The 17,913-nt window shown below is 35.1% G+C and overlaps 2 protein-coding genes across 10 annotated transcripts in view; one reads left to right on the top strand and one right to left on the bottom strand.

The window, feature by feature from the left end:
* The window catches only part of Crot (carnitine O-octanoyltransferase), a 63,460-nt gene extending 47,603 nt beyond the window's left edge, over positions 1-15,857 (top strand). For all 5 annotated transcript variants that reach the window (XM_048785462.1, XM_048785458.1, XM_048785460.1 and 2 more), the window contains exons 14-15: positions 10,291-10,298; positions 15,818-15,857. In XM_048785462.1, the coding sequence (XP_048641419.1) occupies positions 10,291-10,298; positions 15,818-15,842 (33 nt within the window). In that variant the 3' untranslated portion in view covers positions 15,843-15,857. The remainder of the gene's footprint in view (positions 1-10,290; positions 10,299-15,817) is intronic.
* The window catches only part of Abcb4 (ATP binding cassette subfamily B member 4), an 81,168-nt gene that overhangs the window by 7,188 nt on the left and 56,067 nt on the right, over positions 1-17,913 (bottom strand). For 4 of the 5 annotated variants that reach the window (XM_015502349.2, XM_048785454.1, XM_048785455.1 and 1 more), the window contains 5 exons: positions 17,284-17,440; positions 16,160-16,357; positions 8,981-9,187; positions 6,028-6,174; positions 5,330-5,503 (listed from right to left, as the gene is read on the bottom strand). In XM_015502349.2, coding sequence (XP_015357835.2) covers positions 5,330-5,503; positions 6,028-6,174; positions 8,981-9,187; positions 16,160-16,357; positions 17,284-17,440 — 883 coding nt within the window. The remainder of the gene's footprint in view (positions 1-5,329; positions 5,504-6,027; positions 6,175-8,980; positions 9,188-16,159; positions 16,358-17,283; positions 17,441-17,913) is intronic. The other variant, XM_015502350.2, reaches the window with a different exon arrangement.

Here is a 17,913-nt window from a genome sequence, read left to right as displayed (position 1 = left end):
ATATTTAGTTGTAGTTGGACACAATATCTTTATTTATTTTTATGTGGTGCTGAGGATCAAACCCAGTGCCTCACATGTGTGAGGCGGGCACTCTACCACTGAGCTACAGCCCCAGCCCATAAATATCCACCTCTTTAGAATAACTCAAGATGAGGACAAAATATTTAATAGCATAGAAAAACTGTGCAATGAAATAATAACAGAAAACTTCCCTAATCTTGGGGAAAATATGGACATCCATGTATAAGAGGCTTATAGGGTGCTGGGGATGTGGCTCAAGCGGTAGCGTGCTCACCTGGCATGTGCCAGGTGCTGGGTTCGATACTCAGCACCACATAAAAATAAAATAGAGACGTTATGTCCACCAAAAACTAAAAAATAAATATTAAAAAATTTTCTCTCTTTCTCTAAAAAAAAAGGCTTATAGGACAAATAGATGTGACCAGAAAAGATATTTACTTAAAGTTATTATGGTCAAACTGTCAAAAGTATAAGACAAAAATATTCTAAAATCTGCAAGGATACCAGATCACATTTAAGGGTATTCAAATTAGACTAACAGCAAATTTCTCAAGTGAAAATCCTAAGGAGCAGGAGGGAAAGGAATAACACATTATAAGTCTTGAAATAAAATTACTGCTAACCAACAATACTATCCCAAACAAGGCTAACCTTCAGGAATAAAGAAATAAAGTTTTTCTAATAAGAAAAAACTGAGGGAATTCATTTCTACCAGACCAAGACTTAAAAGATACTTAAGGGAATTTGAAGTGAAAGAAATAGAATGACCATCATGAAAGCAAGTGAAAATATGAATCCACTAGAAAAGTAGATTCACAAAAGAGAAGAATCAAGCATCAGCAATACCACTGAACCACAAAAAAAAAATGAATAGAAGAGAAAGAATGAAGAATATTCAAACAACTAGAAGAAAATCAACAAAATGACAGGAGTAAGTCCTTACTCATTAATAATAACCTTGAATTTAAATAGGTGAAATTCTCTAATTAAAAGATACAGACTGGTTGGATGGATAAGAAACAAAGCCCAATAATATACTGCCTACAACAAATTCACCTCACCAGTAAAAACAGACAAAGTTGAAAGGATGGGAAATTATATTCCTAGAAAATTGAAACCTAAAGCAAATAGCAGTAGCTACATATATGTCAGACAAAATAGACTTAAAAATAAAAACTGTAAGAAGAAACAAAGATCACTATATAATGACCAAGGGATCAATTTATCAAGAAGATGTAATCATCATAAATCTATATGCACCTTATGTTGGAGAACCCAGTTTCATAAAACAAATGGACAGACCTCACCCTCCAAAAATCAAAGAAACAGAAGTTAAACTATACCATAGATCAAATAGACCTAATAGACATTTACAGAATATTTCATCCAACAGTTATAGAATACAAATATATCAGCACATGAAACTTTCTCTAGAATAGACTATAAGGCCACAAAACAAGTATTAAATTAAAAAGAAAGATGAATTCTTGTATCTTTTATGATCAAAATGAAATAAAACTAGTAGAAGTCAAAAACAAAAGATTTTACAAATTACACAAATACATGGAAACTGAACAACACACTTTTGAACAAACAATGGGTCAAAAAAAGTCAGATGAGGAAGTTTAAAATATCTTAAAACAAATGATAACAAACACAAAAGACCAAAAGCAGTACTAAGAGGGAGGTTTAGAGCAATAGGTGCCATCATCAATAAAAATGGAAATATTTCAAATAAACAACCTAATGATGTATCTCAAGGATATAGAAAAGCAAAAAAGGAACCAAACTCCAAATTAGCAGATGGAAAGAAATAAAGGTCAGGACAGAAATAATTGAAAAACTAAAATTGGTACAAAAGATAATAATTGGTTCTTTGAAAAGACTAACAAAAGCCAGAAATCTTTAGCTAGAATAACCAGGGAAAAAGAGAAGACCCAAGTAAACAGAGGATAAAAAAGGAGACATTACAATGGATACTGTATAAATACAAAGGATCATTATAAAAAACTATATGCTAAGAGATTGGAAAATTGAGAAGAAATGGATAAATCTCTATAGACACATATGACCTATCAAAATTGAACCAAGAGGACATAAAAAAACCTGTATAGACTGATAACAAGTAAGATTGCATCAGGAATAAAAAGTCTCACAACAAAGAAAAGCCCACGACCTGATGGTTTCACTGCTTCACTTTATCAAATTTTAAAGAACTAATGCCAATTATTTCATAGAATTGGAAGGATTTCATCCAAGTGATGAAACTATGAGGCCAGCAGTACCCAGTTACCAAAACCCGACAAGGACACCACAAACCAACCAAAAAACTGTAGATCAGTATTGCTGATGAACACACATGCAAAAATTCTCAACAAAATAGTAGAAAATTAAATTTCACAGCACATCAATAAGATCTTACCAATTAACAAGTGGGTTTCATCCCAGGGTTACAAGGATTGTTCAGATATGCAAATCAATGAACTTAATACATCACATCAATTATATAAAAAATAATAATCATATGATCATCTTGACAGATGCAGAAAAAGCACTTGATAAAATTCAACATCCTTTCATGATAAAAATCCCTGAACACATTAAGCATAGAAGGATCTATACTTATAATTGACACAATAAGGGCTATAATTGACAAATGCACAAAACATCATATTGAATTGGAAAACACTGAAAACATTTCCTCTAAGATCAGGAGCAAATAAGGATGCCACTCTCACCGCTCTTTTTCTGTATAGTACTAGCAGTCTTAGCCAAAGCACATTAGTCAAGAGAAATAAATAAAAGGCATATAAATAAAAAAAGGAGAAAGTCAAATTATCCTTGTTTGGGGCTGGGGTTGGGACTCAGCAGTAGAGTGCTTGCCTAGCATGCATGAGGCCCTGAAATTGATTCTCAGCACCATATAAAAATAAATAAATAAAATAAAGGTATTGTGTCCAACTACAACTAAAAAAAAAATTTTAAGAAATTATCCTTGTTTTCAGATGATGTGATTCTAAGCAAAAACTTCAAGATTCCAACGAGACTATCAGACTGTAAATGAATTAAGTAGGATACAAAACTTAACATACAAAATCACTGGCTTTTCTATACATTAATAATACATTTTCTGAGAAAGATATCATAGAAGCAATCACATTCACAATAACTTCATTAAAAAATACAGTACCTAGGAGTAAACTAAGGAAATGAAAGACGTCTACAATGAAAATTATTATTTTTTTTTTAAATATTTATTTATTTATTTTAGTTATTGGCGGACACAACATCTTTGTTTGTATGTGGTACTGAGGATTGAACCCGGGTCGCACGCACGCCAGGCGAGCGCGCTACACTTGAGCCACATCCCCAGCCCTACAATGAAAATTATAAAACACTGATGGAAGAATTTGAAGAAAACAAAAAAATGGAAAGATCTCCCATGTTTGTGGGTTGGAAAAATTTTAAAAACTAGTATGTATATGTTGCTAAAAATATACATACTACCCAAAGTAATCTACAATTGAATGCAATCCTCATCAAAATACCATTTCTTCATACAAACACACAAACCAGTGGAACAAAATATAGATCCCAGAAATCATCTCACATCCACAGCCAACCCTATCTCAACAAAGACACTAAAAAATACACTCGACACAGGACAGCACCTTCAACATATGGTGCAGGGAAAACTGGATCTCCACATGCAGAAGACTGAAACTTGATTCCTCTCTCTCTCACCCTGTACAAAAATCAACTCCCAGTACACCAGTGGCCTAAATGTTTGACCTGAGACTCTGAAACTGCTAGGAAAAAAACAGGGGAGACATTTCAACCCCCTGGTACAGGCAATGGTTTTCTGGATAGGAAAAAACACAGGAAACTAAAGCAAAAATCTACAAATGTTTCTGTACAATGAAGGAAACAACAGTGAAGAGAGAATCGACAGAAAGGGAAAAAACATTTGCCAAAACATTTGTTCATCTGATGGAGGATTAACATTCAGAATAAAAAAAGAACTCAAAAACTAAACAAACAAACAAACAAACAAAAACAGTAATCCACTTTTTAAAATTGGAAAATGACCTGAAGACACTTCTACAAAGAAGAAATTAAAATAATCAAACATGAAAAAATGCTCAATATCATCAACCATCAGAGAGATGAAAGTCAAAACTACAATGATATTCCATTTCACCCCAGTTAGAGTGGCTATTATAAACAAACAGAAAACCCAAATGCTAGCAAGGATATGGAGAAAAAGGAACTCATACACTGTTGGTAGGAATGTAAATTATTTCAGCCACTATAGATAACTATATGGAGGTTCCTCAAAATAGATCTACCATATGAACCAGCTACCTTTTTCCTGTGTAAACAAACAAAGGAGGTAAGACCAGCATACCCAAGAGACACTTGTGTGCCCATGTTTATTGCACCTGTGTTTATCTGTCCATCAGCCTCAATGCCCATCAACAGATGAATGGATAAAGAAAATGTGGTGCATATACACAATGGAGTATTATTCAGCCATAAACCATAATGAAATCCTGCCATTTGCAGCAATGTTTATGGAACTGAAGAACATTATGTGAAGTGAAATAAGCCATACAGAAAGACAAGTACCACATGTTTTCTCTCACATGAAGGTGAGAAGAGTACACCTTTAAGTAAAATAGTGACCACTAGGGATTGGGAAGGGTTGTGGCGGGAATGTAGGTGGAAAAGGGTGATTGATTGAATTTCGTCCATGCACATTGCATATATGTATGGAAATATCACAGTGAACCCCATTAATATGTGCAATCAACATGCATTAACAAAAAAAAAATGGAAAATAAAAGCCCTTATATTCTACAATGGAATGATTTGAAAATATACAAAAGAATGATTAGACTTTTGAGCAATTTATTTTTCCTTTGTACTTGAAAAACTTCTTCCCAAACAACCCTGTCATCTACTCACCTCTTCAGGACCTTTGGAATTTTCCCTATTTCTGTGACATGTTAATTCTACACCGAACTTTGTTCTTCCCTCTGGTGTGACTGATTACTCAGGTTAAGCTAAGCTGCTGTTCTATACTTCAAGACAGTTGCTACTTCCAACTCTCAAGTTTCACATGCTGTAATACTGAACACCAAATTGGATAATCTGAATTGATGTGAAGCAAAAATAAACCTATATTTAATGACTTAAACTAGAAACTTCTTTTACAAGTCAGAAAGTTGTTGAATGATCTGAATTTATTTTTAGGAGGTACTATAACAGGAGTTCATAAGTTCTGTGTGCCAGCCTGGATACTGACCATTGAAAAATAAATGCCTTTCTGTGCCAACAACTGTTGATGCGTGCCCTGCTCCTTGACCTTGCCGTTCTGAAACACCACGATCATGTCTGCGTTCTGGATGGTGGACAGGCGGTGAGCGATCACGATGCAGGTGCGGCCTTCTCTGGCTTTGTCCAGGGCTTCCTGGACAACCTGTCAATAAATCAGACACAATCCCTGTCCTGAAAATTGTACAAATTTTAACATTAAAGGGCATTTTAAAATGTTGCCATCCTAGCAAGTCAACTGTTTTAATTTATTTTCTACTCTTTTTGCATCTTTGGTTTTATGCATGTATGTTTTACATATTTGATATTAATCTACATATAGTTATGTTCTACATTTTAATTACAAATGGATTCCCATGATTTAAATAATATTAATTACTTAAATTTTCTAATTAATCTCCATATCATTTTATTTGGTTCCTTTTTGAGTATATTTCATTGTATAGTTAATGTGCTAAAAAGTGATTAATTCAGCTTTCTTTTGAATGCTTGTTTTCTTTTTATAAAAGTAATATGTGATCATTTTAAAAAATTATGAAATATTTACTATCTCAAAATAACCATTGTCTGAATTTCAGTGTTAATTTCCCCCTCTTTTTTTTTCATAGCTGAGATTTTTTTTAAATGTCCATTTCATTAACTTCGTAAGGCATAAAGTGGAGACCAAACCTTTTCACTTTCAGTATCCAGAGCTGATGTCGCTTCATCCAACAGCAGAATTTGAGGCTGTCTGACGAGTGCCCGGGCAATAGCAATCCTCTGTTTTTGACCTCCTGAGAGCTGAGTTCCTTTATCTCCCACTCTGGTTTCATATTTCTACAAGTTAGACATTAATAAATTTGATAAAATCCCAACCCAGAAAACTTGCTACTGGTGTGTGGGGAGGGGGGGTTGAGAGAGAGATTTGTGCGTGTGTGACTTTTGTGTGTGTATAAATTTTAGGGTGTGTATAAATTTTGTTTGTGTGATAGAGGAATTGAATCCAGGGATGCTCCATCATCAAGATACATCCGCAGCTCTTTTTTATAGTAAGACTTTTGTCAATTTAATATATTTCCAAATTAATAGAAGTCTTATTTTTAAAATTAAACTAGAAAACTAATGACTTTCATTCTCAATGATATTCTGTGACAGAAATTTGGACAAGTTCTTGAATTACTACCATTATTATAATACCATTTGATCTGATATCCATGGAGTTCTCAAAAGGTCCAATGCTAAGAATTTCAAAGTTTAAAAAATTTGTAATGTTCCTATGACTCCTGTGGAGACATCCTTTTCCCCACAAGGGATTGAATCTAGGCTCTTGCACCTGCTAGGCAAGCTCTGTACTACCGAGATATAGCCCCAATCCTATTTTATTCTCTTTTAATACTATAATAATGAATACTCACTTAAATATTTACTGAGTATCTGCTGTGCCTAAAACTATGGAAAATCAAATAAAATCAGCTTTGTTCCTTCCGTAAAATAATTCATACAGAGAGAGAAAATATTTTTATACAGTACTTAGTTTAAGGGAAAAGGACCAAATTCATAGTATCCATAAGATGCTCTGAAAGATCAAAATATAGAGAAATTGTGGAAACAAGGTAGAAGAGAGAGAAGAAAGTGAGATATATGGAAGAAAGAAAAATCTTTGTATAGAACTTTTGTGGAGCTGGATTTTTAGAAAAAATTCTAGGCTTAGGACAGAGTGAAAAGCTGCAAATTGAGTTGGATAAGTTTGCAGAGCTTGGGCTGTGATATACATCATGTGAATTAATTTCCTAAAGTTCAGCTGAAACTGAAGTCTAAAGATTTTCTGTTCATATCAAATTCAATATTTGATTCAAGTCAACACCTATCTCTTAAAAGTTGGTAAGGCTAACCAACATAATTTTAAAATTATTTGTGTGAGTGATTTCTAATTGTAGCAGAATATAAAAGCAAAACTAATTAAGCTGTACTTCAGTTTAATCCACTAGAATCCTAAATGTGAGATGAATACCATAAATGAATTGTTCCTATCATCACCTTTAGAAATGTCAAGTTATCTTTCTAGAACCACACATGCTTAAATTGACACAAAATGGCCCAGAGGCTTAAATGTAAAATGGCAAACAATAAAACTTTTGAAAATGGAGAAAATTTCTGGCCCTTAGACTAGGCAAAGAGTTATTAGACTTGGTATCAAAAGCAAGATCCATAGAAGGAAAAATAAATTAGACCTCATCAGTATTAAAATTTTTCTCTGCAAAAGATCCTGAGAGGGTAGAAAAACAAGCTATGGACTGGAAAAAATGTTTACAAACTACATATCTGAGAGTAACTAAAATATACTTTAAAAACTGTTGGAATTCAATATTAAAAATAGTAATTAGAAATTAATAAGTTTTTTGTAAAGGAGTATATGTAAATGGCTAATAAGTAAATGGAAAGGCTATTCAATTTTATTTCCCTTTAGGAAAACCAAATTAAAACCACAATGATATTTTACTATACTCATAAGAATAGTGTATATTAAAACAGTGGCAGCAATAAATTCTGGTAAACATTCAAAGACAGCATCACTCATGCATGCACTACTGGTATGAATATAAAATGGTACAACCACTCTGGAAAACAGTTCAGAGATTTTTAATAAAACTAAATATGTAATTACCATATGGCCCAGGAATTATACTCCTGGGTGCTTATCCTAGAAAAATAAAAACTTAGGTTCATACAAGCACCTGTATACTAGTATTTATAATATTTGTATTTACAGTAGCCCCAAACTGGGAATAACCTACGTTATTACCTTTTCCAGGGAAAAGGTTAATTGTGGTTCATTGATACCATGAAATGCTATTGAGCAAGGAGCAGGAATGCCTTATAAGTACACACAACTTCAGAGAACTATGCCAAGTGAAAAAACTAATCCCAGAAGTATATATAAGTGTCTGTATTTTTATGTAACATTCTTAAAACAGAAAAGTGTACAAATGGAGAACAGGTGGTTGGCAGAGTTTAGGAAACACAGTGAGAATTGGAAGAAGGGGTTTGTGACTAGAAAAGGGCAACATGAGGGGTCTGGACAGTGATAGAAATGTTCTATATCCTGATGATAGTGGACACACGAAACCACACTGGTACTCTAATTAGTGGAACTAGATACACATGTACATAAGTAAGAACAAGTAATGTTCACAATGTCCAAATAAGAGCAGTAGATCATATTAATGTCAATTCCCTAGTTATAATATTATTTTTGCAGGGAACTAGGCAAAGAATACATAAGATATCTGTATTCCTTATAATTGCATGTGAGTCTATACTTATCTCAAAATAAAAGGTTTAAATTTTAAAAAATTAGCATGTGAGCTAAACAAAATGTGACTTCAGTCTAGACAATGTGACTTCAGTCTAGCCCATGACAACCAGTTTGCAATCTGAGATATGCTGCTTTGACCTTAGCACCACCTCATTTGCTTCTCACTACATTTGTATAAGGTGGGCATAAGGTCTTCTGATAAAAAGTGTCACAATGCTAATTAATCAATACAAAATTTGTTACTAGCCAGTTGGTATAACTTTGGGAATCATTTTGGAGATAAAAACTGTAGTGTATTCCAATTTCAGCTGTTACTGATTAACTCACCTGGGGCAACATCTCGATGAAAGGATGTATGTTGGCTGCTTTGGCTGCTTTCACAATCTCTTCCTGTGACACGAACCGGCTGTTGTCTCCATAGGCAATGTTCTCAGCAATGCTGCAGTCAAACAGGATGGGCTCCTGGGACACAATTCCAAGTTGAGCTCTGAGCCACTGGACATTGAGTTTCTTTGCTTCTTGACCATCGAGGAGCTGAAAAGCAAAGTTCACAAACTGTAAGTGGCTTGAAAAAGGAAAAGGGGGCAAAAAAGCCCCTGAATAATAAGTAACTAAATTTCCTGGAGGGTTATTGTATGTGGTATCAGTAGTTATGAAATACCAAGCCTCATGATACAAGGACTCATACTGTTGAGGCCAACATGGCCAACAAGATGATTTTTTTAAAAAATTGATTATATTTTTAAAACACATGACAGCAGAATGCATTACAATTCTTATTACACATATAGAGCACAATTTTTCATATCTCTGTTTGTATATAAAGTATGTTCACACCAATTCATGTCTTCATACATGTACTTTGGATAATGATGTCCATCACATTCCACCATCATTGTTAAACCCCCTGCCCCCTCTCTTCCCCTCCTACCCCTCTGCCCTATCTACAGTTCGTTTGTTCCTCCCATGCTCCCCCTCCCTACCCCACTATGAGTCAGTCACCTTACATCAGAGAATACATTCAGCATTTATCTTTTTGGGATTGGCTAACTTCATTTAGCATTATCTTCTCCAAATTTGTCAAATGCCATGATTTTATTCTCTTTTATTGCTGAATAATATTCCATTGTGTATATATGCCACGTTTTTTTTTTTTTAACCATTCCTCTACTGAAGGGCATCTAGGTTGGTTCCACTGTTTAGCTATTGTGAATTGTGCTGCTATAAACATCGATGTGGCTATGTCCCTGTAGTAGGCTGTTTTTAAGTCCTTTGGGTATAGCCTGAGGAGAGGGATAGCTGGGTCAAATGGTGGTTCCATTCCCAGATTTCCAAGGAATCTCCATGCTGCTTTCCATATTGGCTGCACCAATTTGTAGTCCCACTAGCAATGTATGAGTACTCCTTTTTCCCCACATCCTTGCCAACACTTACTGTTGTTTGTCTTCATAAAAGCTGCCATTCTGATTGGAGTGAGATGATATCTGAGAGTAGTTTTGATTTGCATTTCTCTAATTGCTAGAGATGATGAACATTTTTCAGATATTTGTTTATTGATTGTATATCCTCTTCTGAGAAGTGTCTGTCAGGTCCTTGGCCCACTTATTGATTGGGTTATTTGTTTTTTTGGTGTTTAGCTTTTTGAGTTATTTATATACCCTAGAGATTAGTGCTCTATCTGATGTGTAAGGGCTAAAAATTTGCTCCCAAGATGTAGGCTCTCTCTTCTGCTCACAGATTGTTTCTTTTGCTGAGAAGAAACTTTTTAGTTTAAGTCCATTCCATTTATTGATTCTTGGTTTTAATTCTTGTGCTACAGGAGTCTTATTAAGGAAGTTGGGGCCTAATCCCACACGATGGAAATTAGGGCCTACTTCTTCTTCTATTAGATAGAGAGTCTCTGGTTGTATTCCTAAATCCTTGATCCACTTTGAGTTAAGTTTTGTGCATGGAGAGAGATAGGGGTTTAATTTCATTTTGTTGCACATGGATGTCTAGTTTTCCCAGCACCATTTGTTGAAGAGGCTATCTTTTCTCCAATGCATGTTCTTGGCATCTTTGTCTAATATAAGATAATTGTAATTTTGTGGGTTAGTCTCTGTGTCTTCTATTCTGTACCATTAGTCTACCAGTCTGTTTTTGTGCCAATACCATGTTGTTTTGTTACTATTTCTCTGTAGTATAGTTTAAGGACTGGTATAGTGATGCCACCTGCTTCACTCTTCCTGCTAAGGATTGCTTTAGTTATTCTGGGTCTCTTATTTTTCCAGATTAATTTTATGATTGCTTTTTATATTTCTATGAGGAATGCCATTGGAATTTTGATCAGAATTTTATTACATCTGTATAGTGCTTTTGATAGTATGGTCATTTTGATAATATTAATTCTGCCTATCCAAGAGCAAGGTAGATCTTTCCATCTTCTAAATTCTTCTTTGATTTCTCTCTTTAGGGTTCTATAGTTTTCATTGTATAGATCTTTCACCTCTTTCATTAAGTTGATTCCCAAGTATCTTATTTTTTTTATTAGGTTATTGTGAATGGTGCAGTTTTCCTCATTTCCTTCTCAGAGGATTTGTCACTGATATACAGAAATGCCTTTGATATATGGATGTTGATTTTATATCCTGCTACTTTGCTGAATTCACTTACTAGTTCTAGAAGTTTTCTGGTGGAGTTTTTTTGGGTCTTCTAAGTATAGAATCATATCATCAGCAAATAGTGTTAGTTTAAGTTCTTCTTTTCCTATACATATCCCTTTAATTTCTTTTGTCTGTCTAATTGCTCTGGCCAGTGTTTAAATAATTATGTTGAATAGAAGTGGTGAAAGAAGGCATCCCTGTCTTGTTTCATTTTTTAGAGGGAATGCCTTCAATTTTTCTCCATTTAGAATGATGTTGGCCTGGGGCTTATGGTAGATAGCTTTTACAATGTTGAGATATATTCCTGTTATCCCTAGTTTTTCTAGTGTTTTGAACATAAAGTTGTGCTATATTTTGTCAAATGCTTTTTCTGCATCTATTGAAATGATCATATGACTCTTATCGTTGAGTCCATTGATATGATGAATTACATTTATTGATTTCTGTATGTTGAACCAACCTTGCATCCCTGTGATGAATCCCATTTGGTCATGGTGCACAATCTTTTTGATATGTTTTTTATTCAATTTGCCAGAATCAGAATTTTATTCAGAATTTTTGCATCTGTGTTCATGAGAGATATTGGTCTGAAGTTTTCTTTTTTTGATGTATCTTTGCCTGGTTTTGGAATCAGGGGTGATATTGACCTCATAGAATGAGTTTGGAAGTGCTGCCTCTTTTTCTATTTCCTGAAAAAATTGAAGAGTATTGGTATTAGTTGTTCTTTAAAGGTCTTCTAGAACTCGGCTGTGTATCCATCTGGTCCTGGGCTTTTCTTGGTTGGTAGGCTTCTCACAGCATCTTCTATTTAATCACTTGATATTGGTTTGTTTAAATTGTGTATATCTTCCTGACTCAATCTGGAAAATCGTATGACTTAAGAAATTTGTCAATGCCTTCAATATCTTCTATTTTATTGGAGTAAAAGTTTTCAAAATAATTTCTAATTATCCTCTGTATTTCTGTAGTGTCTATTATGATATTACCTTTTTATCACGTATGCTGGTAATTTGATTTTTCTCTCTCCTTCTCTTTGTTAGCATAGCTAAGGGTCTGTCAATTTTATTTATTTTTCAAAGAACCAACTTTTTGTTTTGTCGAATTTTTCAATTGTTTCTTTTGTTTCAATTTCATTAATTTCAGCTATAATTTTAATTATTTATTGCCTTCTACTGCTTTTGCTGTTGATTTGATCTTCTTTTCCTATGGCTTTGAGATGTAATGTGAGGTCATTTATTTGTTGACTTTTTCTTCTTTTAAGGAATGAACTCCATGCAATGAACTTTCCTCTTAGTACCTAAAGCACTAAGATATGTTATGCCAGGCTGGGGATGTGGCTCAAGAAGTAGCATCCTCGCCTGGGTTTGATCCTCAGCACCACATACAAACAAAAGATGTTGTGTCCACCGAAAACTAAAAAATAATTATTAACATTCTCTCTCTCTCTTTTAAAAAAAAAAGATATGTTATGTCTGTGTTCTCATTTACCACTAAGAATTTTTTAATCTCTTCCTTGATGTCTTCTGCAACCCATTGTTCATTCAGTAGCATATTGTTTAGTCTCCAGGTGTTGGAATAATTTTTATTTTTTATTTTGTCATTGACTTCCAATTTCATTACATTATGATCTGATAAAATACCTGATAGTATCTCTACTTTTTTGTATTTGCTAAGAGTTGCTTTGTGGCATATTATATGGTCTGTTTTAGAGAAGGATCCATGTGCTGCTGAGAACAAAGTGTATCTGCTTGATGCAGGTTGAAACATTCTATATATATCAGTTAAATCTAAGTTATTAATTGTATTATTGAGTTCTGTAGTTTCTTTATTTAACTTTTGTTTGGAAGATCTATCCAGTGGTGAGAGAGGTGTGTTAAGGTCACCTAAGATTACTGTGTTGTGATCAATTTGACTCTTGAACTTGAGAAGAATTTGTTTGATGAACATAGCGCACCATTTTGAGGAGCATATATATGTATGATTGTTATGTCTTGTTGGTGTATTGTTCCATTAATTAGTATGTAATGTCCATCTTTATTTATTTATTTATTTAGATTAACTTTGGCTTGAAGTCTACTTTATTTGATACGAGGATGGAAACCCCTGCTTGCTTATGCAGTCCATGTTAGTGGTATGATTTTTCCCAACCTTTCATATTCAGTCTGTGTATGTCTTTTCCTATAAGATTAGTCTCCTGAAGGCAGAATATTGTTGAGTATTTTTTAAAATCCAATCTGCTAGCCTATGTCTTTTGATTGGTGAGTTTAATTCATTAACATTCAGGTTTATTGTTGAGACATAGTTTGTATTCTCAGACATATTTGTTTATTTTTGTTATTTACCTTGATTTGATTTTTTTCTTTGATTAGTTTTTCCTTTAGGGTACTCCCTCCTTCTGCTGATTTTCATTGCTGTTTTTCATTTCCTCTTCATGAAATATTTTATAGTGCCAGTTTTCTAGCTATAAATTCTTTTTTACTTTTGTTTATCATCTTTTATTTCATCTTTAAATCTAAAGCTTAATTTGCTGGGTACAGATTCTTGGTTGGCATCCATTTCCTTTCAGAGCTTGATACATGTTGTTTCAGGATCTTCTAGCTTTTATGGTCTGTGTCGAAAAATCTGCCGTTATCCTATTTGGTTTTCCCCTATATGTAATCTGATTCCTTTCTCTCATGGCTTTTAAAATGCTCTCATTCTGTATGTTGGGCATTTTTTATTATAATGTGCCTTGGTGTGGATCTTTTGTGATTTTGTATATTTGGCATCCTGTAGGCTTCTTGAATTTGGATTTCTAATTCATTCTTCACGTTTGGAAAGTTTTCTGATATTATTTCATTGAATAGATTGTTTATTCCTTTGGTTTGGACCTCTATGCCTTCCTCTATCCCATTAACTCTTAAATTTGGTCTTTTTTATGCTATCCCATATTTCTTGAATGTTGTGCTCGTGGTTTCTTACCATTATCACTGTGTGGTCTATGTTCTTTTCAAGATTATATATTTTGTCTTCATTGTCTTATGTCCTATCTTCCAAGTGGTCTACTATGTTGGTGATGCTTTCATTTGAGCTTTTAATTTGGTTTATTGTTTCTTTCATTTCAAGGATTTCTGTGTGTGTGTGTGTGTTTTTTTTAGAACCTCTATCTCTCTGTTGAGGTGATCTTTTGCTTCCTGTATTTGTTTATGTAGCTCCTTGTTGAAGTCATCTTTCACTGCCTGTATTTGCTCTCTTATATCTTCCTTGAGTTCACAGAACATTTTAACCATGTACATCCTGAACTCCTTCTGTGTCTTTTCTTCTGTTGTGGCTGCCAATGATTCTAATGATGTGGTATCTTGATTTGTTTGGGGCACTTTCTTCCCTTGTCTTTTCATGTTGTTCGGGTGTCTTCCTTTCCAGCTCTGTGGGTCTGGGTGTTATTGTTTTTACCCTATAGATTTGTAGTGCTCTTGTAGGATTCCAAGACCTCTCCTGGCCACTCAAGATCTGATCTGGGAGCTGCCCCCATCTAATATGGCGAGAATGTTGAGCCAAGATTGAGGCAGTCTGCTTTCAGCGCCAAGGTGTCTGGTGGGGTGGGGGGCTGGGTGATGGTGTTGTGCTGTGGGTAGGTAGCAGCTGAGTGGCCTGCATGGGAGCAGAGCAAAGTCTTGCAGATCTGTAGATGTGTTGATTGGTGATTCTGCTAATGTGCTCACGAGCCCTGTGTGGCTAAAACTTTGGACTTTGGGTTTGGGGAGCCAGGAGTCCTGCTCAAATCCAACAAGATGATTTTTATGGCGACTAGGTTGTTCTTACCTAGATCTAGGTGGAAAAATGGTAAAATATTTGGCCCTGTCCTTCCACAGGCCTCTGTCTCTATCTGCCCTCCACTGGACATTTATGTCATCCTCTGCCTTTTAGAGTCTGCATCAAGGTATTCCACTCAGATCTGCTGTCCCCAGATGGAACCCAACCCTTCAGCTTGACCTATGCCCTCTTCCATAGGCATACCAGGAAAAACAAGATGATCAATAACATAGCCTGATTCTGAAAGTTGGGTAACTCTGGTCTTATTCCTCCCTCTCTTTTCCCTGAGAGCTGCCAGCCTTAAACTTCTTCCCCTTTTGGTGACCATCTAATTCAGGATAGATTCCCAGGGCTAGGTTATAGGTGCTATCCCAAGGTAAAGGCAGATGCAGGCACTCTGAGTTACAGCCAGATCTTTATTCAAGGAAGACAGCCAAGAACTATATGTCAGAAATCAAGACAAGAGCCAAACACAAATGAGCTGGAGGTCAGTGGTCAAAGTCAGAGAGCCTACAGTACAGGGTTAGAGAGAATAGCAAAGCAGACTCAGGTCCTACCCTCCCTCTCTTCCCTGAGAACTGTCAGACTCAAATTTCTCCTGCTTTTATTTTCTGACAGCATTAAAGAAGAGAGTTCAATGGAAGTTGAAAAGCTACAAAGTGCAGTATCTTTGGGAGGACTGTTTTTATTTTACAGCAAACCTTTATGAAAAAAATTAAGCATTCATCAGGCAGCAGGAAACTCACAGGCCATAGCCCCTATGGAGGCATAGGAGGCATGGCATTCCTAACTGGCTTCAGAAGTGAGTTTGTTCTTAGCTGTCAGGCTGACTCAAAAGGTCCATGGGAGGGTAGAGGTCAACCTCATATCCAGTATTTTCTGAACTAGATTAAGTTTCAGATAGTCTATCCTATTTTCCCCATATATAAGCCCATTTGGGTCTTATTCAATGCAGTCATTGTATTAAATATGATTATAGATATTCACTTATTTAATTGTTTTTATTTTGACAATATTGGTTTGACTATGTAAAATACAGCCTTAAATCTACTTATTAAGAGAATATGCTCACCACTGTCCCAGCCATAGGGTCGTAGAACCGCTCGAGGAGCTGGACCACTGTGCTCTTTCCACAGCCACTGCTGCCCACCAGGGCCAGTGTCTGGCCCTTCTTCACCTCCAGGCTTAACCCCTGAAGCACTGGCACATTTGGCCGGGTGGGATAGTTGAACACGACTTCATTAAATGTCACGTTTCCTTCAAACTTCTCCTAAAAATTTTTACAATACTATAAGGATAATTGGTCTGATAATTACTGATTTCAAAACTGTAGCTACAAAAACATGAAATGTATATCAATATAACAATGGCATCAGTTTATATTGATAGTAAGTTGTTATTATATAAAACCAAGATGGGCAATAGGGGTACAGTCAGATTAGACAACACATCATTACAGAAAAGTATTGTCTAAACTCAATTTCTGGTTCACTTAAGACAAACATGTAACTTTCCCAACTGTTGTTCTGAGGTTGCAGTTAAGCCCATAGCCAAAGGTTCAAAAGCTTAAGAAATGTAATAACAATATCTATATAGAGTTTCAGCAGACAGCTCCTGTATCAATCCCGGAAGCTTCTTTATCTCACTCTCCTCATCTCACTTGACAGGCACAGCAGTTTTCTTAGAACATGAAATACCTTGTAAAGTCCCCAAAGGATTGGGTAACCTCCAATCTTTTTACCTACATTGCTTCTTGGACATCAAGCTCACAGCAGCATGTGTGACACAAAGAACACTCTTTGTAGATTCTAAAATATAGGATTATTACTTTCATTGTGAATAAAGTGACCTTCTTACCACTTATAACTCAGCCATTATAAAATGTGATTAAAATAAAATTGCAAATCATATCAACATGACAGTATTTATGCCTATTCCTTCATGTAGAAATGATTACTACATTTTTGTCAAAATTATTTGGTTCTAATATATCTGGTTTTACTTTTTAAAAAGCTTTGATATGATAAAATTCAGAATCCTTGAAATCTATGAAATGGTAGGAAAGGTAGCCAACTATTAGCCATATAAACAGCACAAATAAGTATATGTTGGTGTAACCACCACCAATTTATCATGCAGTTACAATCTAGCAGACAGAAAAAAAATTAAACATTTATCAGGCAGCAGGAAACTCACAGGCCATAGCCCCTCTGTACTGTAGCTGTCAATCAAAGGTTGTCTTTCAAATAGCTTGAATAAATGGGCTGCAGACAGTTTGGCTTTAGCGTAGTCTGGTGCAAATGAACTAGCATGTCCTAGAGCCACTGCGCCAAACACAATCGCCGAAAATACCCTAGATGGAAGTAGAGGAATTAAAAAGTTAGCTTATAAAATTAGCTCCACAATCTTTGAAAGCCCAAAGACATATCACTCACTAGTATTTATCTTGTTACTCCTTAACAATCCTCTTCCCCAACCCACTTTTCCATGAAATTCCAGTAACAGATGAAAACAAGACCCACTGCTTTTTTTCTCTGTTCACTTTCCAACTTCTATAGGAGCCCCTGATTGTCTAGAGTTAATGTAATCATCCAAGGTTCTTCACTGTCAGGAAATGACTAATAACCAAATCTGATTGTGATCTCAATTTTAGCTTCTTTTTTGGATGGAAGGAACTAAAGTACAAAATACTGTAGGGGCTCCATCAATTCCATACTAGGAATATTATTCCCTACTAAATCTATAGCCCTGACTTCCAGTTTAAGGTTTCTTCAATACTACAATATAAATAATAATAATCACTGTAGTCAAATAATTTTTATCAGG

This window comes from Marmota marmota, unplaced genomic scaffold (genome assembly GCF_001458135.2).
Source record: "Marmota marmota marmota unplaced genomic scaffold, marMar, whole genome shotgun sequence".
Lineage (NCBI taxonomy): Eukaryota > Metazoa > Chordata > Mammalia > Rodentia > Sciuridae > Marmota > Marmota marmota.
Note: the sequence above shows the minus strand (reverse complement) of the source record. Positions and strands in the feature narration are given on the sequence as shown.